This window comes from Myiozetetes cayanensis, unplaced genomic scaffold (genome assembly GCF_022539395.1).
Source record: "Myiozetetes cayanensis isolate MyiCay16 unplaced genomic scaffold, myiCay2020 scf6-25, whole genome shotgun sequence".
NCBI lineage: Eukaryota > Metazoa > Chordata > Aves > Passeriformes > Tyrannidae > Myiozetetes > Myiozetetes cayanensis.
In genome coordinates, this window is record NW_026087853.1 from 10,056,726 (window position 1) to 10,082,463 (window position 25,738).

The 25,738-nt window shown below is 42.5% G+C and overlaps 2 protein-coding genes across 2 annotated transcripts in view; one reads left to right on the forward strand and one right to left on the reverse strand.

The window, feature by feature from the left end:
* Position 1: 1 nt before the first annotated feature.
* Positions 2 to 24,532, reverse strand: YY1 (YY1 transcription factor). The gene is made up of 5 exons (XM_050337160.1): positions 23,571 to 24,532; positions 14,164 to 14,326; positions 4,759 to 4,819; positions 2,347 to 2,505; positions 2 to 1,203 (listed from the first exon to the last, which is right to left on the reverse strand). The coding sequence occupies exons 1-5, from the start codon at positions 24,265 to 24,267 to the stop codon at positions 1,021 to 1,023; spliced, it is 1,263 nt and encodes a 420-aa protein (XP_050193117.1). The 5' UTR covers positions 24,268 to 24,532; the 3' UTR covers positions 2 to 1,020.
* DEGS2 (delta 4-desaturase, sphingolipid 2) overlaps positions 22,854 to 25,738 on the forward strand; it is a 35,548-nt gene continuing 32,663 nt past the window's right edge. Inside the window, exon 1 of the mRNA XM_050337163.1 lies at positions 22,854 to 22,907. The gene's annotated coding sequence lies outside the window, so the exon portion shown is untranslated. The remainder of the gene's footprint in view (positions 22,908 to 25,738) is intronic.

The window sequence follows — 25,738 nt, forward strand, 5'->3', positions numbered from 1 at the left end:
GTAAAGGAAACTTGAGTTTATTTAGCTTCCAATTTCTGGGAGGTCAAGAGGAACTAGAACTGCTCTGGACAACAAAAGAAAATAGACTGTGCTTACAGATCATTTTCTGCCAGATTCTTTCTTTAGGACCACTGTTTTATTGTTGCCCTTTCTATTACATAGGGGGATGTACATATTATCAGGTGTTAATAAACGGTCAGTGCCTGTACAATACATTCTACAACTGAGCACCACTTTCCGTAACTGAACAGGCAAAGAAATTACACTGAACATCAGCATCTGGCAGTATTTCTCCAAAAAAAGTGACTAAAATGGGTTTAAATTGATTAACACTATTAAATCACATCTAATATTTGATACTACATGATTTCATTACAGCTATACGATACAATTATACAAAATGTGTTAACATCAAAGAATACAACCAAAATTAAGATAGCAAACAAAACCTATATAACTTTTTTTTTCTTTACAGGAAAATACTTTTGAAGTATGCATGTAACTGCCCATTCTTTTAAAGAAAATCTACCGCAAGCAAGTTATCACCCTCCAGAAAATCACACATAGCATTACTACGCATATCCCCAAAAAGTGTACAATATGCACACTTGGAAAATACAAAATTAAAAAAAATTGTAAGCAACAGGTGAGCTTCATATTTATAAGAATGTGAAAAGAAGTCCAATTTTAGCACTGTTGTATAAAGAATTGTCTTTTTTGATGCAAGTTCACGAGCTGACCCGTCCAGTTGGGGACGCACTTTACAAAACACCGTGTTCTTGAAACGGGGTTACATATCAAGGTAGAGCATCTTAACAATGTCACCTTAAAGTTTTTTGTGTGATTTCTTTTTTTTTTGCTTTTTATTTACTACTTATCAAAACACGTCCTTTAGTTTGTAGGGTTCTTTTTTTTTTTAAAATTCTTTCCTAGAAACAATATACAAAGGGGAAGCGTATTTATTTCCAATTCATTTTCCTGCAAGACGCTTTTGAGTTCAAGAATGTTCTCCTCCAACTTTCACTGGTTGTTTTTGGCCTTAGCGTGTGTTAAGATGTGAGATTTCAGGTTAGTTGATTGCGCAAACTTCTTATTGCAGCCGTCAAATGGGCAAACGTAGGGCCTGTCGCCAGTATGAATTCGCACGTGTGTGCGTAAATTGAAGTCCAGTGAAAAACGCTTTCCACATCCTTCAAATGTACACTGTGGAAAGGAAAAGATACACTCTGTTAGCTAACAAAACAGCACACGTTTCCATCGTTGAGTAGAGCAATATTCCTCAAATCATTAGACTGCACAAACATGAAGTCAGATGCTGAAGATTATTATACTGAAGCTGTGGGCATCACCTTTGAACTACACTGAAAACTGCAATACTTAAGTATAGATACTGAAGTATACCATATATAGTATATATACAATAGCATATCTATTTTCAAAGAGGAAGATAACTAACTTCCAGCTTAGAAGTAAATGCTTACACTAAAAACACCTGTACATCTGGAACAGTACTTTGTTACACTGTACTACAAAACAGAAACAGGGTTTCACAAAAGAATTTCCCCCTTTCAGTGATAATTTGCAAGATTTACTCATTTTACCCACTTTACTTTAAGGTGGGCTTGAAATAAAAAGGAGAGCATGTTCAGTGGTAAATACTTATATTTACCACATAGGATATCCAGTGTACACATTTAAGCGAAGTGCCTGAGGACTGCAAATCAAGTTTCTGAAATAATTTATTCTGAAAAATAATAAAAAAATAATATATCTTAAATGTGCATTGGAGAACATTAGATATGCTCAAGACTATAAACAGCTGTGAAGATTTTTAAGGAGTATCATATGAAGAGGGCAGGGGACCTCTGGTGGCAGAAGCCCACGTGAGTGGATATCAACAGAAAGAGTTTTAGTGACTCCCATCATTTTGCTGAAAACTGATTAATATCCTCTACTGAAAATTAGTATCCTGAGTCAAATGAACAAGCAGCCCCAAGTCTCAGTTGTCCACAAGCACTAAGTTGAAAAGATGATGAGGAGAAAGAGACATTTTCTTAATTCAATAGTAACTGCAACCTTCATTGTTAAAGTGAGTAACTTCATATCTTATTTTGAAAGGCATCTCCCATGTACCTACGATCTGCCAAATTCTAGAGAAGTCCATAGAAACAGTTACATGACAGACTAATTAGCTGAAGGGGTAGTTTTTAAGGTGATCATTCATTGCCTCATCTGCTTTTAGGAAAGACACAAAGGCACAGTATCCCCAAAGTGGTATGGAAGCCAGGTTACAGTTACAGTGTACATGTATAAACAGTGGTACTTAGACCTAGAGGTGAAGGATACCTGAAAGGGTTTCTCTCCGGTGTGAACTAGCTGATGCCGCTTTAGTTTCGAGCTCTCCACAAAGGCCTTGCCACATTCTGCACATACGTGTACTCGAGGGCCATGAGTGTGCAGATGCTTCCTCATGGCAGAGTTGTCCCTGAACATCTTTGTGCAGCCCTTAAAAAGAACAGTGAAACTCAATTAGTAGATAAGCTAGTTCTCATAAAGAAGGTTTTATCTGCTACAATACAAGCATATAGAATGCTTTTATACCCTGAACACTTCTGCATAAGTTGACCCTGAAAAGAACATCCCTTATATTTATTTTTAAAAAACCAATACAAGAAAATTAATAATTTGACAAGTTGATAAAAAAACCTAAACACAATTCCAAACACAAAAATCTCAACCTCTCTCCTCACTTAGTACTATGAGCCACGTGCAGTCAAAGGAATAATAGGACAGTCTCATGAAAAAGATGCAGCTCTGATAGAAGTAAATGAATAAACCAAACAAAAACACACAATGGTTTCAGAAGAAATAACAAACACAAAACAAAAAATCCAACAAAAAACCCACAAAAAACAAAATGATAATTCATGGATACCTACGGTATATTCTCCAACGTGCAATATTCTGAGTACTACAGTACTACTACAACATATTACATAGTATCTAATATACCACAAATTATTCTCTAGTACCAATTTGTATGTGCACCACTCCATCTCCCAACATTCTGTTGTCTTTCTTCTCATTTCTGAGAAGAAATGGAGCAAGAAGGTTGGTTTCCAGCACATAACAACTTACAGAAACTACCTTGCCCAAACTGGCAGCAGCAGTACTGATCACTACCACCTTAAGCCAGAGTGCCACTGCTGCTACAGTTTAAACCTACAATGTGATACTGGGCAACTGAATAAGGTGAGAGAATTTGTTGAGTTACTGCCAACTCAATCGAAAAGCAAAAGATACATTAACTCAGCTACAGCATCTGAAATCTTAACCTGGGGTCCATGCTGCATCAATACAGGAATACTGCTTTTGATTCCAGAGTGTGCTTAAGCCAGCAGTGACCTGCTGCTCTCTTTACTTAATCTTTCTACTTAAATTGGTAATATGAAATTCTGCATGTTTCTTTTTCAAGATTAATACATTTAAACATGCCTTATTTCTTAAAAAAGAGGAAACGTCACTTTCAAGAAGAGTTCTCTCTTCAGGGACTAGAACTGCTTTGGCTAATTTTGAAGTATTGTGCCACCATTTGTTCCATGTAGCAGAACTGGGTGTGGCAAAGCAGCACCAAAATTAACAGATCATCAACTTTTTTTGTATTTATTTCCAAGTCCCTCCTAGCCTCCAAGAGCAGCAGTTACATCTACAGTATATTTCTTTTTTTAAACTGAAGTCATAAATGCACAAAGCCTAGAAACACTAGAAGACAGAAAATGTAAAGATACAACATTCTTTTTCCCCCCTCCCCGTTCAGATGAAGCTGAGGCTATGAAAAAGTAAATCAAAGAAATGAAGGTAACATTCCTTGATGCTTCAAAGAGTAACTGATCCTGTATTTCTGCATACTGTATTACGATAAAACATGACACTCATAGAATGTGGAGAACTGGAAATCAATTTATGCACAAAGAAGAATTCAGAAAACTCCTTACACCACGGCAGCCAGAAAGTAGCCCTCCATTCATGCTAATGGGTACTATTAGCTATCTGCCCTGATTATTTGCTTAGGCTCACACTTAATCTAGACCAGAAGTCAGCAAGATTGTATTTGTCTTTTTTTGTGACAGACTAAGTCAGCTAACAGAAGCACTACAAAAGCTGGATAATGCAGTAAAGCCAGATGCTACCAATCTAGGTGACTGGCAACATTTATTCAAGACAGAAGCTTCCCTGCTACCAGTGGGTCAGAATCATATCTCCAAGATGCCTGCTTCTCAAGATGATGCACCTTCCAGCTCTGTGGAATATAATTCAGAGTCTTCCAATAATGCTGACTTTGGCATCTGCACCATAAATTGCTGATTCCTGATCTAGACTCCCAATCTGTCATAGTTTCCAAGCAGAGGATATATAGATCTTAGGAACGTACTTTGAACAGCTTTCAGAACATTCTTTCAAGTATGTATTCTTGGGTGTCGGGAAATCACAACAGTAAAACCAGCATGTTAGGGGCTGTGCATCATGGTTACCAGAAGATTAGGGATGCACTAACCTTAAGACAAGGAATGGGAATAATATATTATTCAGTGAAAGATTTTTAAGGAAGCCTCTAGAGAATAATAACTAAAATACAGTTAACTGAGTGTAGTCTATTAACAGTAAGGTATTTTAGTTTTTTATTCTCAAGAGAAAACATCAATACAAAATTCTGATCTACAAATTACTGTCTACTCATAAGCTGGGCACTTCACTTACTTTGTGAGGACAGGCTATCGTTCGTGGAGCATCATCTTCTTTAATTTTTCTTGGTTTCATTCTTAAAGATAAAAAATAGAACCAACAAACATTAGTACTAAATATTAGTAGACAGCCCTTCTCCTCTAAGTGCATACATAATGAACACATTTATCCCTCAGTATTACACGCATCAGTGGTACTCACTTTAATATTTTCAAAACCTTAATATAATACTAAGAGCAAAATTTAGGATTTGGAAAGTTCTGCTCTTCCAGAACAACCTCTCAAATACAAAGACATTTAATGCTACCTTCTTAATCCTCTACGTGGAAATAGAGGGTTTTTTCCTGACTTATACTAATTGTAATTAGGAGGTTTTGTTTGAAAACTCCATTTTTGTTGTGGCAGTATCTATGTCGCCTATTTAGCTTCACTTTCTCTCCACCCCTGTAGCAGGACATGAAGAGTAGATTCAATCATTCTTCAGAATTTTCACCACACAAGACTTGAGAAGAAAACTCTACAGATGCAGGGAAAGCATGAATCAGGCAAGTTGTGGAATCTACCCCGACAACGAAGACAACCATTACAGCCACAGAAATAGTCATTATTCTTACTTTAAGCCACTGTGCATACGGATTCCACTCCTGGCAACTGACAATCAATCACCTATTTACTCTTGGTCGCTGACAGGGATCTTCAGCATTATGTCCTGGGTGCCACTAACCTCCACTGACTGCATAAGGAGCCCAGCAAACTATTGCTTGTATGTGTTAGGTCTATTTCAGTTTTCATAAGATTCTTTGTAGAAAACTATCTTAGAACAGTGTTGTCATAACAACCATCTGTCAGAATTCAGAAGAGCCAGATGTGTGACATCACTCTGGGGAAGTGTACTGCACTTTTAGCTATCTTTATTTCTCAAACCTGTAGTGATTTCTCCAAAAAAACACACACACACAAAAAAAAAAAAAAACAACAACAACAACAACAACAAAAAAAAAAAAAACACCAAAAACAAAAAGGGAAGGCTTACCCCCACCTAATGGTAGAGGTAGGTAGGTGTGAATAAATGCACCCCACACAGCTGGAGACTGCCTTAGGTAAGGAATGAGATTTGGTACATTCCCAAATCTTGCTGTAGAAGCAGAGCTAGTCTGTTCACGTGGGTTATTGAACAACTTTTCCTGGTAATACAGTATGAGATAGTTCTGTGTGACAAGGTGGTTACATATCATATCTGTAAAGTAAACAAAAGGTTTTCTGGTGTACTCTAGTCTCAACTAAACAGAGATGAGTGGTTTGAAATCCAAAAAATAATTGGAGTTAATCAGAATCACTATTTTTAAGAAGGAGAAGTGTCTCTTGCTACCCAAGACAGTTTTAATTCCCATGAATTCAGTTCCTGGAAACTGATATTGAAGAACAGGGTTGGGGGAAGAGATTCCCAAGCAATGTATACATGTACTTTTTCCCATGCATTTCTGTTAATTAATCTGAGACTGGCTAAACAGTAACTTCTAAGCATTTAAAAAACTCTCAAGAGCTGCAGGAAAAAGAAGTTAAAATCCCTCCAATCTGACCACATTTGTTTCTTCCCAGGCAGGGTCTAGTCTTCTTTGGTACTGTCACACTCCCATGTGTGTGGCTGAAATCTGCTCTTTCACCTGCCTCCTTCACGTGGACTGCTGAGAGAGGACAGCAATGGAAGGCCTTGAGAGGCTGAATTAAGGCAAGAGCAGTGGAAAAGCTCCGTAAGCCCTGAAAACCCAGGAAATTATTCTTACGATTGCCAGTGGACTCCTATGTAATGGACTAATCACCTATGGCTCTGCCAGCTATCACTGGTCCCTCAACCTGACTCCTTTCAGTACTACAGATGCAGCACAGTTCAAGTGATCGCCTGCAGACTAAAGCACTTGACAGCCACTTCACACACACAACATTCAAACCCAAGAATTTAGAGGCTGCTTTTGTTCTTTTCTGTAAGTGGACATTTGGGAAACTCCTGCTAGCTCAGCATCTCCAGACTACACTGATTATGTACAGAGCTAACTGGAGAACACTGCGGTTTCCTGCAGGGTCAAAAATACGTTTACAAATATTAACAGCAACTTGAAAATGGGTGTAAGGTATTTGTGTTGACAAACCTCCTCTTGCACCATCACCAGCAGCACACCTAAGATTTCATCAATTTAAGGGCAGACACATTCTGAACACAGCAAACTGCATCTGCTCCTGTACACCAGCCTCCAAATTATCTTAATCTTCCAACTACTTTTTTAAAAACTACAGACCAACTCAGTTGATCTCACTGATTAGACTTAATTTATAAAATTCAATTGGAATAATGATTGTCCTGCATTTAGTTTACAGTCTCCCCTGAGTAAAGTATTAAAATACCTAACTCCAAACAAGTGATTGGGATTAACTGACTGACTACACTCTCCAGTGAGGTTCCACACTCATAGTACTGCAGGTACTGAGACTATAGGGAAACACATACAAAAACTTTCTTTACAGTACCCCTACAGAAAGCTTCAACTACCCTTTGCACGGGATTGTTACATCTCTGTGACTTCTAAAAACAGGAAAAGACACAGAAATGAGCATCTGTAATGTCAAAACGGTCACACAGCAGAATAATCTGACAAGATGGGACATGAGAGAAAGTGTTATGATTAGAGAACAAACACCCTTAGGAGACAAAGTTGGTGCCAAAACCATCTCCTTCTATCAACTTGTTAAATGTTGTCTAGAGTCTTCCCCTGCCTCAAAAACCAAAGCAAAATACTCCTAAACCCAAGGTCAATGCTCATGACTGATCAGAATGAGTAAAACCACTATTGTTCTGAAGTCTTAATTGACCACCTGTAAAGGGAGCACCTAGACCAAAACAGGACTGCTAACAAGGAGATGTGACAAATAGCTTTAGTGGGCAGCACCTGTATTTTTACACTTTGCCTAAGAGCCCACTGATCACTGTGTTAAATCCTACGCCTGACTCTTGCGTTTTGCCTTCGGTATTAAGTCAATCTTTGAGAAAGAAATGCTGCAACAGTGTCATATCTCTAACAGACTGCTGAGGTAGAGCGAGAAGGAAAACACCCTGGGCCAGTGTAGTCAGGGAGCCTGAAGAACCAACTGCAGGTGAACTGGATGGTCAGACATGGGACAGACTGGAGCATCAACATACACCTTACATTTTTCAGTTTGGTGTCTGAGCAGGTACATAACATTATGAACGTCCATAAGCTGACTTTTTAATTTTCAACCTTTGTTTCTAAACTCAGGATTATCAGTCCAGCCAGTATACTTGAAAATGACAAAAAAGCTCTAGCTAATAAATGAGCAGATTTTAAATCCTCTCATTTTTCATGGAAGCATGGTGAGTGGGCAACTTAAGCCTAAAATGTGGAACAAGACTGTGCATATGCACAGGGTTCCATAGACAACCAAGGTAATCAGCAAAACAGAAGCACACACTTTGACAGGAAGAGGTGGCAAACGGTGTCCAGGCTGCATCTCAGTGCCACAGGCAGCAAGAAACTGCTGGGCCCTTTACAGACTTGGATTAAAGGCATGAGGGCACGTACACCATAGGCACAGTTATGATAGATCATTGTGTCAGAAATGTCATCTTGCTCACAGGGCTGCAGAATCCACATGGACAATCCCTCAAAGAACTCAAATGCATTAGAAAAAAAGATTTTGGTCTTACTTTAAAATTAACTTTCTGCAAAAGGAGACCAGACTAGAATCTGGGCTGTTGATCTTAATTACACAGTTGCAGGTAGCTCTTGCTGGTGGCAGTGAGACTTTTGGCTCCCACCCAGTAAAGCATCTCTACCAGCTCCATCCAAGTTTTCTTAGACTGAAACATTAATCAAAAACAGAACTCTAACAAATATCACTATTTAACACAACTACAGACACACATATTAATATTGGGGAGGAACTTCTGAAACAGTTTCCTTTGCAAAAAAGTCGATTTACATGGTAAGACCAAAATTTTCATTTCTGCAATGAATTTACATGGGCCATGTCTAGTAGCAGCTAACTGTGAAAATCAGGAAGTGTACACCTTTTGGATCAAGGCACTGGGACACTGCAATTAAAGGCTAAGTCTTAACTTGTACTGGGTGGAGGGAAGGAATGGGTGACAGCAGAGGGAGAAGGAAGGTGTGCATCCCAACAGCTTTACAGAACAAGCTCCATAAAAGCAAACACTCCTATCCGTGCATAAGGAAGACTGAGTGAAATCACAACTTAGTTTCTCAAAATAAAGAAGACAACACTGTCACTGTGCAGTATGTGAAAGTTACATCTAATCACCTCCTTTCATCTACACATCTGAACTGAAAGTACTGTACCCTGACAGAACCAATCCCCACCCCTGTCAATCTCCACAACCTATATGCTTGTCCATAGCTCCAATTTTAAAAGGCAGCCACAGGAACAGTGTTAAGGCTAGGAATAAAGTAAATATAATTCAAAAAATAAATAACAGTATAGAATTTGGATGGGGTTGGATCAAGGGCTGGACTTGATGATCTCAAAGGTCTTTTCCAACGCAGTTAATTCTATGGTTTCCCCGTTGTTCCGAAATCTTTTTGCCACTGTTAACAGCTCTGTGTTCTCACACCTTTTCCTCTCCCTCTATACATAAATCTAACCTAAAAAGCATTACACTCTCTCAGGCAACTCCTCTGACACAACCTAGAGGTCTCTGACGACAAGCAGTGATATTCACCTGTGCTGATGACCAAACCCCTAAGAACAACAGTCAGATATGGAGGAAATTATTCTCTCTCAGCAGTGTTACTGTCACTGCTGATCTGCTCCCTCCTTGTGCCATTCTCTTTGTGCTGCCCTGCTGAGCAGAACTAACACGAGCGTCATGGCCCTGTGTTAAGGCAAGAGTTCACTTGTGCTGAAGAACTCCTGAAACTGGATAGACTGGCTTTTGGATAAACAGATAAAAGGGGAGTGGCACAAGATGTCCCAGCAATCTATATGCAACCCAAAACCCCACGGCCAGTGTCTTAACTGCGCTTTGGTCACAGTTAGGTAGAAAAACTTCATTAAAAGTTCTGGTAAAAATAAGTACTAGGTTTGCTGCAGTTATGAAGGATATCGTATGTGTAAACAGGGAGAGTGACCTTCGCAGTGTGGTACAGAGCAGAAGATTTCCCCTCCCCTAGAAGAGCACTTTGGGTAAAGCAATTGTCACTTTACTGCCCTTTAAGCTTCTCTGCAACAAGAACAAAACCAATACAAAAGTATACATCTTATAAAGAGGCCTAAGTCATAAATCTGGGTGACCAGAATGCTTTGTCACTTTTAAGAAGGGTGTCCGATTTCAAACGCTAATGCTGTTTCCTCTCCTTTGCTTTCTAACTGTTTGGAAAGTGGACAGAAAGGAAGGGCAGTCCTCACAATGGCTCTCGTTCAGAAAAGATACCAAGAGCAGCAGAAGATAAAACCATGGAGAGTAAAGTTTTACCCCCAAGACCCACTACTGTGCCAATTCCCCAGCTATAGAATATTTCCTTATTTCTTAGTTTTACTGATGTCTGTTTCCCGCTGTCTATAGGCAGTTCAGTCATGGATCTGTCTGGAGAACAAGACAGAGGGAGGAGGCAATCAGGGATACCCTTTTTAGTGATTTGCTTGGGAGGGAATTTGCCACATGCCCCCACTAGAAATATCCCTGCTACCCTCCCAAGCTTTTAACATCAAGCAGTTATGATTTCTTCACAGCTAACTCCTGAATTACTGTAATGAATTTAGACTGGGATGAAACATTTTATTCCACTTGAAAGAATTTACACTGTCCCAGTCAAAGGTATGAAATGAAAATATGGTAACTATTAGGTTTTATGTCTTTCTGAGCACATCATTCACAATTAACATTTCACATTCTGATATGATTGTCTAAGAGAAATCCACCTTTTTTTTAAACTGCATTTTTAAAGCATGTTAGAGAAAATTCATGACTCCTAAACCAGAATGAAATAATCTATAAAAGGTGATAAACTGCCCAACAAGGTATAACTTATGGTCATTCATCTGTGTGTTACTGAACACATCTTAATGTTCTGACACAGCTTGTTTATTCACAGTGTTTCCAATGGAATCATAGATTGCATAAAAGCTTTTCCAGGAAGAACCATAAGAGTTCCAATTAAAGGATCCAGATTCCTGCTATGTGACTCAATGGTAAATGCACTAAACCAGGTGGTGAAAGACAATTGTATCACAACAGACAGTCAACAGCTCACTCTGGAGTCCCACCGAGCTCTGAGCACTGATGGCCACTGCAGATGCTCAATTACTACAGTTCCAAATTATTTTTCTGAAGGGCTGCAAAGCTACAGACAACTTCAAGCATCAAGTCAATTCCTGCATTACCTTTCACTAACTAGATCATGATCATAACACAAGAATCTTGCCCAAAATCTACTACCACTAGAATTCAAGCTTAGTTTAAGTTTAACCTCAGAAATTTGTTCCTAATAATCGATGCAAATGTCTCGAGTCAATTTATCCTTAATAAAAATAAAGTGCACCATTATAAACAGTGAACCTAGCCTGGTTTTCAGTAGCTAATTTCTACAAATGTATGGTGAGATTCTTTAAACTACCTTAATGAAAACAGGAAAGCAACCCAAAATAACTTTCTCTCACCACACAAAACACACTTAGCATGCAATTTTACTAGCCAGTTCACACTTCCTTTTATGAGGACTGTCAAAATTCTTTTTGCAAGTAATCAAAATACAAGGTTTTCATTCAAAACTTTACTCAAGCATATGAAGCTACTTAACAGGTTTACAAGTTTCTACTTCGTGTGCTGCTCAAGGTTTTCAGAATACAGCTACTACGAATTTTGACATTCTGAACTCTAAAACAACCAGCAATGCTTGACAATTTCAGAGAACTTTACACTAAACATATTCTTTTAGTGTGAAAAAACCTCCAAACCCAGACACATAAACTCAATTTTTACTTCCACCTTGGCATGCAATGTTTCTAGTGATACTGCACACAGCAAGATCAAAACGACAACTGAACAGTGGTTTGGAGATAGGAGTGCTTGAATTCATCTTATTAGCTTCAAACAATATTCAAATTCTAATACATCCATATTCTTTAGTCTCAGAAACGCAATCATTTAAAACATAACCATTTTCTTCTTAATCTTTTTTAAGGCAAGGGTGAAAATTTGACAGTCATCAATTCTGACCAACAAGTCAAAAAACTTTTCTTAAAACAGAAGATGCATTAAATATTCATGTATGTAAAATTAAGTTCTCCGAACAATTTTTCCTAGGTTTTGAGCAACTTGGGGATACTGTTAAAGGATATATCCCCCCAAGTTTCTTATTCTATCATCATATACTTCTCTTCTGACTGAAGTGGATTAAAATTTAGTTGCTGCATAGAAATAGATTAACAGTACTATCTACACATAGACCTCAATCCTTCCATCATCTGCTATAAATTCTAGCTCTGGAAATTCCTAGAACATTCTACCATGAATATAAAAAAAAAGTGATAATTTCAAAATACTGACAGCAGCCACTATTTTCTCTACAGAAAACTAACTAAAACATTTTACAGTATTCAGAAATATGCCAACAGATCTTATAGAAGTAGTCTGGTCATCTCATGAAGCCCAAATCCTGGCAACCATTTCAAGTATTCAAACCAATCTGGAGAAAAAAGTATTCAGTATTTACATGGAGAATAGCCTGTGAGAAACTATTTCCACTTCCTAACAAAAGACAGCTATTCAGTGGTTCAGTGTTTAACAGAACCAAAAGTTTCAGCGTGTTTTAAAATAACATATAGTGAGTAGAAATAAGTAAAGTTTTAGAATTAGAACACTACATATACTCAAGAGTATCACTTAAACATTTGCTTTCACAAAAAATAGAATGAACTTTTCATCAGCTTGTAGAGAAAAACACATTAACTTTGATAAACAACAGTAAAACAAGAAAGAGTAGTATCAATAGTTAGAACCACCCATCACTATAGACAGAACTCTGTTTTCAGTTGTTTATAATGTGCTTTTATGCATTTTCAGATCAGATAGCCTGAAACACAGATCAAGACCTGCACAACTATTTTACTAGCCTTCAAAATTCATAGTTCAGTGGTTGTACTGAAAATAACTGTGGGATAAGGCTGTGCTGTCAATCATCTGGCACAAACACATTACAGAGTAACAGGAAAAAACTTGTAAAAAAGCAGCAGGATTAAAAAGGTGAAACAGGAATAGATGCATACACTGAACACCAAAATCCATGAAGCCAGACCGGACCTTGTATCAAAAGTCCCTGCCATTTAGCAACTACCTGGAAAAAGGCACACTTCTGTACTAGGCTCTAAGTGCCAGAACTGTGCACCAGAAGCACAGCCAGCTGCTAAAAAAATGAAAATGAGTGTGGCTTTACACGCACATTTTGCTTTCAGCATGGGTAAAACTGGTAGCAGGAGCTAGAGGAAGCTATGGCTCCGGTAAGCGCAGACACAGCAGTAACGCTGCCCTGCACCGAGCAGAGCAGCAGCCGAACAAGCGGGCACTTCAAGGGCAACCCCGGTGCGGCACCTCAGGGGCCGGAGCGGCTCCGCCGCCCGCCTCGCGGTTGCCCTCTGGTGGCCACGGGCGGCCCCGAGCACCCGGTACCAGGGCCAGGGCCCTGCAGAGGACACCTCCGGTACACCCGGAACAAGTCACTCCACCTCCATTCGACAGTCAGTCACCTTCTCACTCACGTCAAGGTATTGATATGTAAACGAGGGACAATTCTGACTTACTACAGGAAAACCCAAGCAGTACAGTTACCAATTGCGACTGTAATTATCGGTGGCACTTGAAAGTGCAGGACACCGAGACTCCATGAAGTTGTTAAAGACCTCGAACTTAAGAAGCAGGTGAAAAAAGACAGTAAGTGGCTTTACAAACTAAATACTATAGTCTAGCTTCTTAGTGCTGAATTACCTGAACATAGCATCTCACTTATCGGATCCTTTGGTGCTCAGGAATTTAAGGCTACTCACATGAAAGAAATATTCTGTCATGTAAAATCACGGAATTGATAGGGTTAGAAGGGACTTCTGTAGATCATCTAGTCTAACCCCCGTGCCAAGGAAGGCTCACTTAGAGTGAGTCTATTGATGTATTTAGGTCCTGTCTTACCCAACAGAACTAAAGACCAGAAGTCATTGAAGAAGTGAATATAAACCCCACTTTAGTTCAGAAGAGAGCAGCTGATGCTAAATCCCTTGTTTTGGAAGACAATTAAATGGAACAATAAGCCATACTAAATCTACAGTTCTGCCTAACAGTTTCATAATTACACCAGTGAAAAGAAAACCATTTTAGTTTAAAGTTCCTTTCTTCCTACTTACCTAGCAAATTCAGCCAGTTGCTTGGGGTCCGAGAGGTCAATGCCAGGTATTCCACCAGGAGGAAGTTTCTTCCCTGTCATGTACTCTGAGTAATCTGGAGGAGAATTCTCTCCAATAATCTGCTCTTCCACCACTGTTTCATGGTCAATATCTTTTTTATCATCTGAAATACACAAAATACTGAATTCAGTACTTACTAAGGATCAAAACAGCATATAAGTTATTAGGCTGCATCTCAATTTAAATTCACTAATGCTGCACATTTAAAAGAATACATGGCACTTCCAGATCACCACCCTAACTGGGAAGAACAAAAAGACAGTTACAGCATGAAGAACACAGGAAGAGTACAGTGAGTGAGGAGAAAAACCAAAAATTGCATATCTACTTGTATACAAATACAGAAATAAGTAGAACAATCCTATAAATATTGGTCGCATTTGAAAGATAATGTACTTTTCCTGAAACAATGCCTAAATATTCAATTCCCCTAAACTCTTCAAGACTAATCTTCACCATACCCTCTTTAGTACTCAACAGCAGTCCATACTTTGGAAGTCTATCAGAGAAGTGGCAGACACTTACCCTATGATGTCAGGACTACTGATCTTTACTTCAAGTCTTCAGACTCCCTAGACCTCCAACAGAAGTGTCACAGAGGGACAAGAAATTTAAAAGTAACTGCTAATGTACTTCAGAACCTGCCTGTAAAATTAGGGTTTTTAAACACCTGCAGACAGGTCTGAAAGAAAACAAACTTAATCCTGCATCTCCCTCCCAAAGGGGCTTCCTCCTTCTGTGTCAAAGGCCAGGCTAAGTTCCTTCCCACTCTACTATGCAAACAGCAGGTTGGAATTATTCAGAGCTTTGATCTATAAGCCAGTTAAGGTACTGCTCTAGAACTCCTCCTACGAATTTGTGCTCAAGGACTACAGTGAAATCAGGTGGAAGACCTGCTGTTGCTGTCTACTCACATTTAGACCTTAGAACATAAAAGGCACAATCTTTTCTCTCTCCTATTTCTAACAGAAACCAAAATACACAAAAATTACAGAGAACAAAAACATCCATCTATGTTCCTCACTGCAGTGTCACACCAGAAAAAGACAGGCACAGCACCTATCCTGTTTTCCACCCTCAAATACACCTAACACAAGATATATATATATATGGTTGTAACTACTCAGCTCAGTGTAATAAACTTGATAACACAGTACTTCTCCTACTATGTGTATGGGGGGCAGATTCTGGAAATTACTTTATACACAAGAAGTTTTACAAAAATAACAGGAAGTTTTATTTTAGAGGTAGTGTTTAAGCAATGAAAACACAAGGTGGTAGGACAGAAATAGTATTTCACCAATTAAAAAGAGATAGGAAAACATAAGGCAGAAAACAAAAGAGGAAAGGTTTTGCGTTCCTTTCCCCTAAACAGAAACACAGGAAATAACATTAGTCATTACTCACTAACTTAGGCTAGGAGAGAGAGGACAACATATATGCAAATAAAGGACATACACTAAGCACAAATTTGTATTCAATTAGTAATGTCTGCTTTTAATGTTTGCCACCAAGCTATTTCTAGAAATGTTACTGCTAGTTTGGGTTTAATCTGATATACCAGATCAAATAGCAGTTCATGTATATTCCATAGCGAAAGAGGAAAACAGACTCCAATGCTGCAAAGACTGAAGTGTAAATAAGAAAATACTATCTGCAGCATTAAATTCAAAATAAACCACAAAATTGACTATTTAGATCTTTTTTATTCTCATCTAGTTTTCCGCTCATCACACAGTTTCAGCTTCTTCCAGTGCTTTAAAGAAAGCAACTGATATTACTTGAAGAGAGGATTATATGTTAAATTTTACAGCACCTGAAGGAGTTACAAATTCAAGTTAAAAAACCTTCTATTTGGTAACATTTTGTTCTTCCAAATAGAAACTTGAAAAAAAGATATTTAGCAATGCCTACACAGGCAGAAAAAGACATGGAGCCCAGAAGGGCACAGAATTTCTGCAAAGCTAAAAGCGATGCCTTCTCCATGCTGTAGACTAGGATGAGATCAGCTGCCTTCAATGTAGCCATTTCAACAGTTACCCAGAACTTGCAGTTTGACTGTTTGATGACATTCATAACATAGACAAGTTTTCATTTCCTGCCTCAGATCAGATGCATGAGTCAACAGGGAAATCTTGTACACATCCCTAAAGATCTTCTTTCCTTCCCAACTGTAAAGGCTCACTATTACACAATGCTTTCTTGCTATTTGAGGACCAAACTGAAAGTCTGCCTTCAGTGCCTTTACTTCCCAAATGCCTGCCAACAGAAATCAATTCCACAGCTATTTAATTCCACAGACTACTGAAGCAAAACATAAAAAACTATGAACATATTGCTTTGATAGAGTAGAAAATAAGAGCAACTGTTGGTTAGTATATTGACAGTTATGTGAAAAAACAAGCACGCCTTCCTATACCAAAAAACTGCATCTCTACAGCAGCACACATCTCCACTTCTAAAACCGAATTTAAACCAAAGCAAAAAATACAGAACATTTACCTTGAAGTCTTAGGTCAAGTTAATACTTCGGAAAAAGTAGCAAGAGGCTTCAACAGCTCTTTAGTATTCTGACCATCTTAGTTACAGACCATACTAAGCCATTATCAACTCATTCGGAAAACAAACCAAAAACAACACACAAAAACCCCATACACACTTCTTTGGAGAAAGTTTGGAAATGGAAAAAACTTTACGAATGTTCTCTATGCACAAATTCACTTTATTTGTGATGCCCTACCAACCTGGACTAGGTAGCTCAAAGTCTGGAGGGTAAAGTGCAAGCAAACTCTCACTCAGGCTGACAAGTTAACCAATAATTCTCACTGCAAACTGGGTAAGTTGACTGATGTTTTCTGCCTTCAAGCAAGTCCTGATGCTCACCACAGGCAAATTACTTCCCGCTTTTCCTCTCATGAAGCACTGGAGAATCAAACATACTGCATCCAAAGCACGGCAAAACACAGACACAAACCTGACATTACAGTGACACCTCTGGATAAGTACAGTACAAATAAGGCATAGTAAAACTCCATGCAGTTTATGCCCAAACCAACCTAATCTGGATGCCAACCATGCAAGCTAAATATGGACAGAGCCATGGAGCCAGTCAGGAAAAGGAAATTAACTGCTAGGTACTATCTGATCCACTGTTTTGCCCTTAAAACCACTTGAGAGTATAGCAGACTGAAACATAAGGCATTCTGCTTAAGTGCATATCTAGCACTATTCTTATAGATCTAATGCAGCTTGCTGTTATGAACTCAGAACACAATTTTAATTCCCCTCTTCTGAAAGACGGAGAGGATCTGAACACACGTCAACTTCACCATCTTCACAGAAATATTCTCTACCAGTCACTACAATAGCTATGTCCAATATTCATCTATCTCATAAAGCTGTAAAATACTGGTTTGTTAGAGACACCACAGATACTCCCCTACATCCTTCTACACCAAATTACATTAAGATAGGTACTTAGTCTAAACTGGATTTAGACTATGCCCCTCTTTAGAGCACATACCCAAACACATCTTCATGTTCAGCATCCTTCCACCTGCACTTCTCTCATGCCGTATATACAGGCAGTACACATGTTGAACCAGATCCACTTAGGCCCTTCAAAGCCACTATTTCAAACATTTTTTTACTAAGATCAGTGAAAGTTCACTGTTTTAGCAAGCCATGTCTTCTGAGTACTGGTGAATCAGTCAGAGGTTTTAAGAGAACTAAAAGTACCAAATGAAGTAGGAAGAAGCAAGATTACCAAGATAAAACTACTAACTGCAGATTCCGCATAACAGATCAATGACAAAACATGGTAGAATCTGTTTCCAAAGACTTTATTGATCATGCTTTGCCTCTTATTACCACACTTTCTCCATCTCTTGCAGCCCTTCTCTTGCACAGAAAATCCACCCACCTCAGAACCCCATTATTTCATACATCTCTAGACTAACAGCTGGCTCCAGCTGACATCTCTGGAACTCCCCAGCTTTCTAAGATGATGCTCTTAACTCTCAACCCAAGGAGCTCTGTCAGTATTTTTGCTTCAGTTAGTCTCGATTTTAGCCATCGTACTCCACTTTGAGATCCCCAAATCCTGAGCCTGCTTGGTAATCCTGCTCTATTACCAAGCAGAGAGAAAGCACTGTTATTCAATCAGTTTTCCCCTGTGGAAAACAGGGTGCCAAAGGGAACTCAGGAGATACACCTGGCAGCAAAGCAATGAGACCTGATCTTATAGCTTCCTCCTCAAGGTACCAAGTTAAAAGACATTCTACTTACTAGCAAAAGGGATGAACAACATTTAAGCTTAAATTTTCTTTTTATGATCACATGGTTAAACACATTTGCTTTTAGGAACAGCTGAGAAGCAATTACGTGACAAAGGATGTATTCAGCAACTGAGCAGTACCAAGGCACTGTCGTAACAGCTTGGTTATTGCTACCACACTGCAATCTCCCCAGGCAAATTAGTTCATTGGTCATGTTTGGAGGCAAAGAACTGTAATTAGCTTGTTAAATAATACAGTTATTTAGCAGGCACTTCTGAATGTTAAAATTCTATTTTGCACAGTATGTCATTTTTTAACCTAATTGGCTGCTAGGTTACTTTCCCTCTGACGTGCCTTGCACACAGATGGAGAACAGGTTCTTCTTTCCCCCTGTCACCCATCTCTTATTTCACACCACTGAGACACGAACTGACAAAAACAGTGCATATATCAATAGTCATCATCTGACTTCAGCATTTATGAGACACCGTGCCGAAGCACTATGACCTTCTGAATGGTCAGCATATGAGTGACTCAAGCGTCCCAAGGAAGGATCCAGTAGCAAGCTAGAGGATTCCAGTTTGAAAGGTGGGCTAAGAGGCATATTAATTGAGTTATTTTAGATGGTGAACCATATCCATGTATTTCACTTTCAAAACTGAAAATATATTTAAAATAGACACAGGAAAATGTCCATCTTATCACTGGAAAAAAACGTCAGGGCAGACTCAGTACTTACAGATACCAGAAGCCTGTATCATAATCAGATTGAGAAATATGATTGTCATCTTAATATTTTAAAGGAACTAATACTTTCTGCCTCCATTATGAAAAACTTTCATATAAGAATCTCATTACCTATCTGTCATCGCAAAGCATTTTGGCCATCCTTGATACAGGCCCACGACTGAACTAAGTGACTCATCTATCATTTATACTATAGAAGACAACTGGTCAGACAGCAGATGGTTATTTTTCTCACCCCTGCCATCTGATGAAGTAACATGAAAACCCTCCTATATTTTTTGAGACATTGAGTTTTTTAAGAGGTTTTGAAGAACTTTCTAGAAATCCAACATGAACTCCCCAAGTTTCCAAATATGGGTCCACAGCACAGGCTTCCCAGATGATCAAAAATAATTTTCAAACCATGCAAGTAACTTCTGCATCTTTGTGCTTCCCACCTAGGGATAGGATACTTGAGCAGTTTAACATCTGTGGACAGTGTTTGGTTGTTTCAGGGTATTTCAGCCCTTAACTTGCAGACTATGCTAACAATAATGGTTTAAGCCAACACCTATTTCAGGCCTGAAAGCCTGACAGAGTCATTACCTAGAACCAGATGTAGTTACACTAATACTTTTTCTCCACTCACACTTAAGTCCCAACTGCTTGAAATTCCAGTATTTGACGCAGCCAGTATTTAAGCACCACCTTCCCAAAGGCTCCTGCATTTAACAATCAGTTTTGCAAGCACCATCTAACAAAGTGATTTCTCATGATCCTCCCCCCCTCCCGCTATTGTGCACCCAACCTGGAGAAAGTCACTAGAGACAATGATTCAAGTTGAATCCAGCAATGGCATAAATAAATTCCACTCGACAAAAAACAAATTTTCTAGCACAAATTGGGGTGCCTCTCTCAGAGAGCACCATTAACTAAATACAGTTTTCTGATAAATATTAAGACAGTATAAACATGCTACAAGAACATGATTGAAGTATCCACCAGATACACTTCTTCAACCCTTTCAGAAATATAGCACCTTTGTTCACTTCTTATTTTCACACATGAAGAAAAACAAATAATTCTGTTCTGAAGAACTGAAAAGCTGATCTGAACTAGAACAAAGCATTCCTGTTTCAAACTAAACACTTTAATTATGGGTCACAAGTTTGATATCACCATAGATACCAAGGTGATAAGAGAAGTTATGGTAAGTCTAAATCGTTGCCAACAACAGTACTGCAATTTCTAAATAAGCACATAACAAGATGAGGACTAAGTAGTCCCCTTTAGTCACATTGCTATATATTTCACAGATTATTTCTACACATTTCAAAAGGTGTTACAAGACATGCTATACTCCATTTCTGGACAAAGATTTATGATTGGCTAAATTTGGTACCACCCATGTACAAGCTAATATAGTAGCACCAGCAAACAGTAACAAGAAATTAATTCACATTGTCTTCCCACACTGTGGTGAGCAAAGTGCCCTTGTTCCTGATTCAAAAACCCATGCACAGCAATATAGGGCTCATTGTTGTATCTTAATGCATGGCCTTATTTACTGTTCGTCTTTTGATGAACTTTTTGCTAAGCATTTAAACCAGTCCATTACATCAGTGTGCAAGCAAGTCTCTAATTATGGTAAATACAGATGCAACACTGCTATCTTTCTTCAAAATAAAGTATGCCTGATTCTGCAGGGAAACTTTAGTACTACTACCCTTTTGCAAGTCAGTGGTTCTGGGTTTTTTTGGTGTTAATTTAGGCTAGGGTTTTTGTGTGGGTACTCAGGTTGGGTTTTTTGGGGGTTTGGGTTTGCGTGTGTCCCTGTCTCAAGTACCGTTTCCTTGGCGATTTTTCTGGTAACGATTTGCTCCCTGATGTTTCAGATAAAAAAAGATAAAGCCCCAACATTTAACCACTTCAGGCCACTTCTGTAACATTAAATAAGTTACATATGAAGCGTAAGAGCCTGTCCAATATGTTCAGTAAAACTTTACAAGATCTCAACTGATCAGGCTGTTTGAAGCTGGGGGTGTGTGCATGCACGCACAGAGGAGGGGAGGTCAAACTCTAAGACTTTTCTTTCGCCCACATATTTGATTTTACTTTTGAAGGGGCTTTATTGGCATTAGAAGTGAAATCTGACTAGGTCTTCGTTCTTCTGCACCATGGATATAATTGAGTTAGATATAGCAATGCAATTCAATCTCCAGTAAATTATAAGTGGATATCATTCCCACTGAGCTTGCATGGTCATGCTCATAAAGAACAAAACCACCGAAATCAATAGGGCTACCCCTGATGCAAAAGCTGTGTACATGGGAAGAGAAGCAAGTTTATTGATTATACACATGCTTCACTTCAGCCAAGTAATAATCAGCATGCAGAAGCTCTAAGGAAGCATCCCATCAGGCACTCTGAATTTCCGAGTGCAAATGCATGCTAGAAATCGTCAATTGATCTCAGCGAGGTCCTGTATCCTGCCAGCTCATGAGTCATACAGCCACTTGCATTCAGCTACCTCAGGCAGCTTCCACAAGCCAGAAGACTATATTAATTTCTATTATCTTTTATCTTTCTTGGATGGTCAGTTCTAAGAAAAATACCAGCAAGGGAATTTATTCAGTTTTCACACAGTGACACAGAAGCATACAAAACACCATCCTACTAAACATTAGTTGGGAAACTCTTATATGTTCTTTTCTGTTCATCAGGAAGCAAAGAACTTTGATTAAGCTGACCAGGCTACCTAACTGACTACATCTCAGTAGTGTCAGACACTCTGTCAAACTTGCTAAAGTAATCACCTGTCTTTAAAAAGAGAGCAAAAATCTGAACCACCATCCTTGCCACCTTTTCAGGCAGGAGAATTCAGTCATCCAATATACCTTCTCTTCTATGCTTGCCTTTCTAACAACAACTGGTCATTCACAAACATCAGAGTGCAAACATTTTAGACATCACTAAACACTTTTAAAAATCCAAAAGAGCACAAAAATTATGATATGCAAGACAGATTACCCATTCAAAAAGAACGCACTAATTTAAACGTTACATGAACTCATACCATTTGACCGCTTTTTTGCCGCATTTACATAACTTAAGGACAGAACTGTTGATGACAGAGCCTTGCTGCCAGCCATACATTTTTGAAAAAATAAAAAATAAAATAAAATAAAATTAAGTGGGCAGGGTAGGTGCCAAGTCAGGTTTACTCCAAGTCCCACAGATACTAAAACCCCTTCAATGAGATTTTATTCCCTTTAAAGGACACTCCCACAAAAAGAAAAAAAAGAAAAACCCTACTCAAAAAACCCACAATCTCACACGACACGGACTCTCTGCGCTTATTTAAAAAGCCTGTTTAAAGCTTCAGACCTAGGCGAGGGAAAAGCTGGACGGTTCGCGAGCGCCAAGCAGGAATCGCCCCTTTCCTGCCCGCGGTTCGCAGGGACGGAGGTCAGCCCCGGGGCCGCCCCTGCCGGCTGTCACCCCCGGCTCCCCGCGGACTCCGGTGCTTCGCGGCCGCCCCCTCCGAGCCGGCGGGAGGCGCGGGCAGCCCCGCGGGGGCGAGAAGCCGCTTCCCCTCGCCGGCACCGCCGGCTCCGGGCGGGGACGCCCCACCCACCGCAGCGGGCCGGGGCCGGGCGGCCCCCGGGCGAGCCGTGCACGGTATTTCGGGGTTCGCCGCCCCGCGCCGGGGCAGCCGCGGGGCCGGTGCGGGCGGGTCTGTGCCCGCACATTGCGGTCTCGGCCCGGCGCATACGCCTCGCTCAGGGCCGCGGGGCGGCAGGGAGAGAAGCGGGGCGGTAGGGAGAGGAGCCGGGCAGGGGCGGCGGGCCGGGGAACGCGGTGGGGAGAGAAGGAGGACAGAGGGCGGCGGCGGCAGCGGCCGGAGGAGGGGAGGGCGGGCGAGGGGCAGGCGCGGAGCGGGCCCCGCGGGGAGCGGCGGCGGGGCGGGGACGGGGGGAGCGCGGGGAGGTTCGCCCCGCACCCCGCCTCCCCCTGCTGCAGAAACTACGCCATTGCGGCCTGGCCCGGGAGCCGGCGGCGCTGCCGCCCGCCCGCCCGCGCACCCCCCGCCGCCGCCATCTTGGCGGCCGCCGCCATGTTTGCCTCCTTCCCCCCGGCGCGGCCGGGCCGAGCGGCGGCGGCAGCGCAGACCCCGCCATCTTTTCGGGGAGCCGCCATACTTGCCCTGGCGATGAACATGGCGGCGCCCATCGCACACACCAAAACATGGCCTCCCTTCAAAACAAAACCGTCCCGGCCGCGACGCGCGGCCGCCGGCGGGGCCCGCGGCCCGGGGAGGGAGGGGTCCCGGCGCGCACTTACCCGAGGCCCACATGGTAACCGAGAACTCCCCCTCCAGGGTCTTGATCTGCACCTGCTTCTGCTCCCATTTCCTGCCGCCGCCGCCCTCGGCCCCGCCGCCGCCTCCCCCGCTCAGGTAACTCTTCTTGCTGCTCTTCTTGCCGCTGCCGCCCTTCTTAACACGGCCTCCGCCGCCGGCCGAGGAGGAGCCGCCGCCTCCGCTCTTGCTGCCGGCGGCGGCCACGGTGACCAGGGTCTGCTCGATGTACTCGTCCTCCCCGGCGGGGGCCGGCACCGGGATGAGGATCTGGTCCTCGAACCCGTCGTCGGCCCGCAGTCCGTCCGAGTCGTCTCCCCCCACCACCTCCTCGCGGGTCTGCACCAGGATCACCTCCTGGTGGTGGTGGTGCAGGTGGAGCTGCCCCCCGCCGCCGCCGGCCGCGCCGCCGCCCGCCCCGCTGGGGTCCCCGTCCGACACCAGCGGCTGCAGCGCGATCATGGGCTGGTGGTGGTGGTAGTGATGGGGCGGGTGGTGCGGGCCACACTCCTCGCAGCACTCGTCCTCCTCCTCCTCCTCCTCGTCCTCCTCGCCGCCCACCACGGTGGTCTCGATGGTCTCCACCGGGATGGTCTCCACCTCGATCTCGTGCAGCTCCACGATCTCGGCCGGCATCTCCGAGCCGTCCGTGGCGATGTACAGGGTGTCTCCCGAGGCCATGGCGGGGCGAGGGGGCGCAGAGAGAGCTCCGCGGGCGGCGGGGAGGCTCCGGTCCGCTCCCCTCGGCGGATGGTGGGGCTCGGGCTCCTCTCGCCTGCCCTCCTTCTCCTCCTCCTCCCCCTTCCACACAAACACCAGCGCCGAGCGGCAGCGACAGGCAGCGGGAGGAGGGAGGGAGGCAGCGCCGCCAAATCCCGCCCGCGCTCCCTCGCGAGATCTCCGCCGCCACGGGCCCAGCCCCGGGAGGGCGCTGCGGCCGGGCCCCGCCCCCTCCCCGCCCGCGCAGCCAATCGCCGCGCCTGCCTCGCCCAGGCTAGTAAAGTAGCCAATGCGAGCGCGCCGTGCCGCGGCGCCCCGCCTCCTTTGGCCGCCGCCGGCCAATCGCTGGGCGTTGCGAGAGCGGGGCGCGCCCCGGGGCGCGGAGCAGCCAATGGGCTGGCGGCGGCTCCGCCCCCTCCCTGCGCGGGAGCTCCGCCCGCGGCCCGCGCGGGGCCCGCGCTCCGCCCCTGCGGCCGCCAGGGGGCGCCCCCGAGCGCGGCCGGTAACGGGCGGGGCCCCCCCGCGAGCGGAGTCCCCGCGCGCACACGGGCCGGGCGCGCTCCCGCTGCCGCTGCCGGCTGAGCCCGGAGCGGGACCCGCGCCTTGGAGCTGTGCGGCTGAGCTGGCACTGCCACTCGGGAATCTTTCCTGAGGGAGGAAATTTTCTCTCTCTTTTTTTTTTATTCCTTTTCTTTGGAGGGTGGTTCGTTCCCCACTGCTTTCCTACACGCTTGGGCTCAGGATGCGCCCGGACATGCCGGGCGGGCCGCCGGGTCCCGGTGCTGGGGGCAGCCTGGCCCCCCTCTCACGGCCAAGTGCGTGAACGCGGTCACCCAGAACAGCGTTGAAAGCAATCGATGCATTGCGGTTCAGTCACCGCACAAAATTCCAGTACGTGAAGCGATCCCCTCATTTAAAATATCAGGTGTAGGTATTTGCCTTAATTATTAACGCGCCGCTCCGTCCCCGAACTCCTCACCCCTCACCCAGCACAGCCGTACGTGCTTTGCAAATGCAGCAGCTCCCTGCTCCAGTCACACTCCGCTGACTTCCCCTCCTGCCGACCGCCGCAGGACATCCCTTCCTCACCCCGCCAAGGAACTTTCCTGCCTGCAGAGGTGCCAAGGGAAAAGTACCACTCGTTAGTATTTTTGCATTCATTTGGTTATTGGCTTTGTAAGGGCCAGGCCTGTGTGCTTACGAATCAGGAGCAGTATTTGCAAAGAAAGCAGATGTGAAAGTGTTCTTTCCTAGTAGGAGATGCACAGCCACGGTAATTGTGAAATGTTCTCTACAGGTAGTGAGGAAAAGTCTTTCAAAAGAACTGTATACTGTCTTCAGTCAGAGGTTAATGTACTGGTAGCTCTACAAGTATGTACATCTAAAAAAACCCCAAAACCAAAGAAGTCTTGAGTTATACAAAATAAATTAA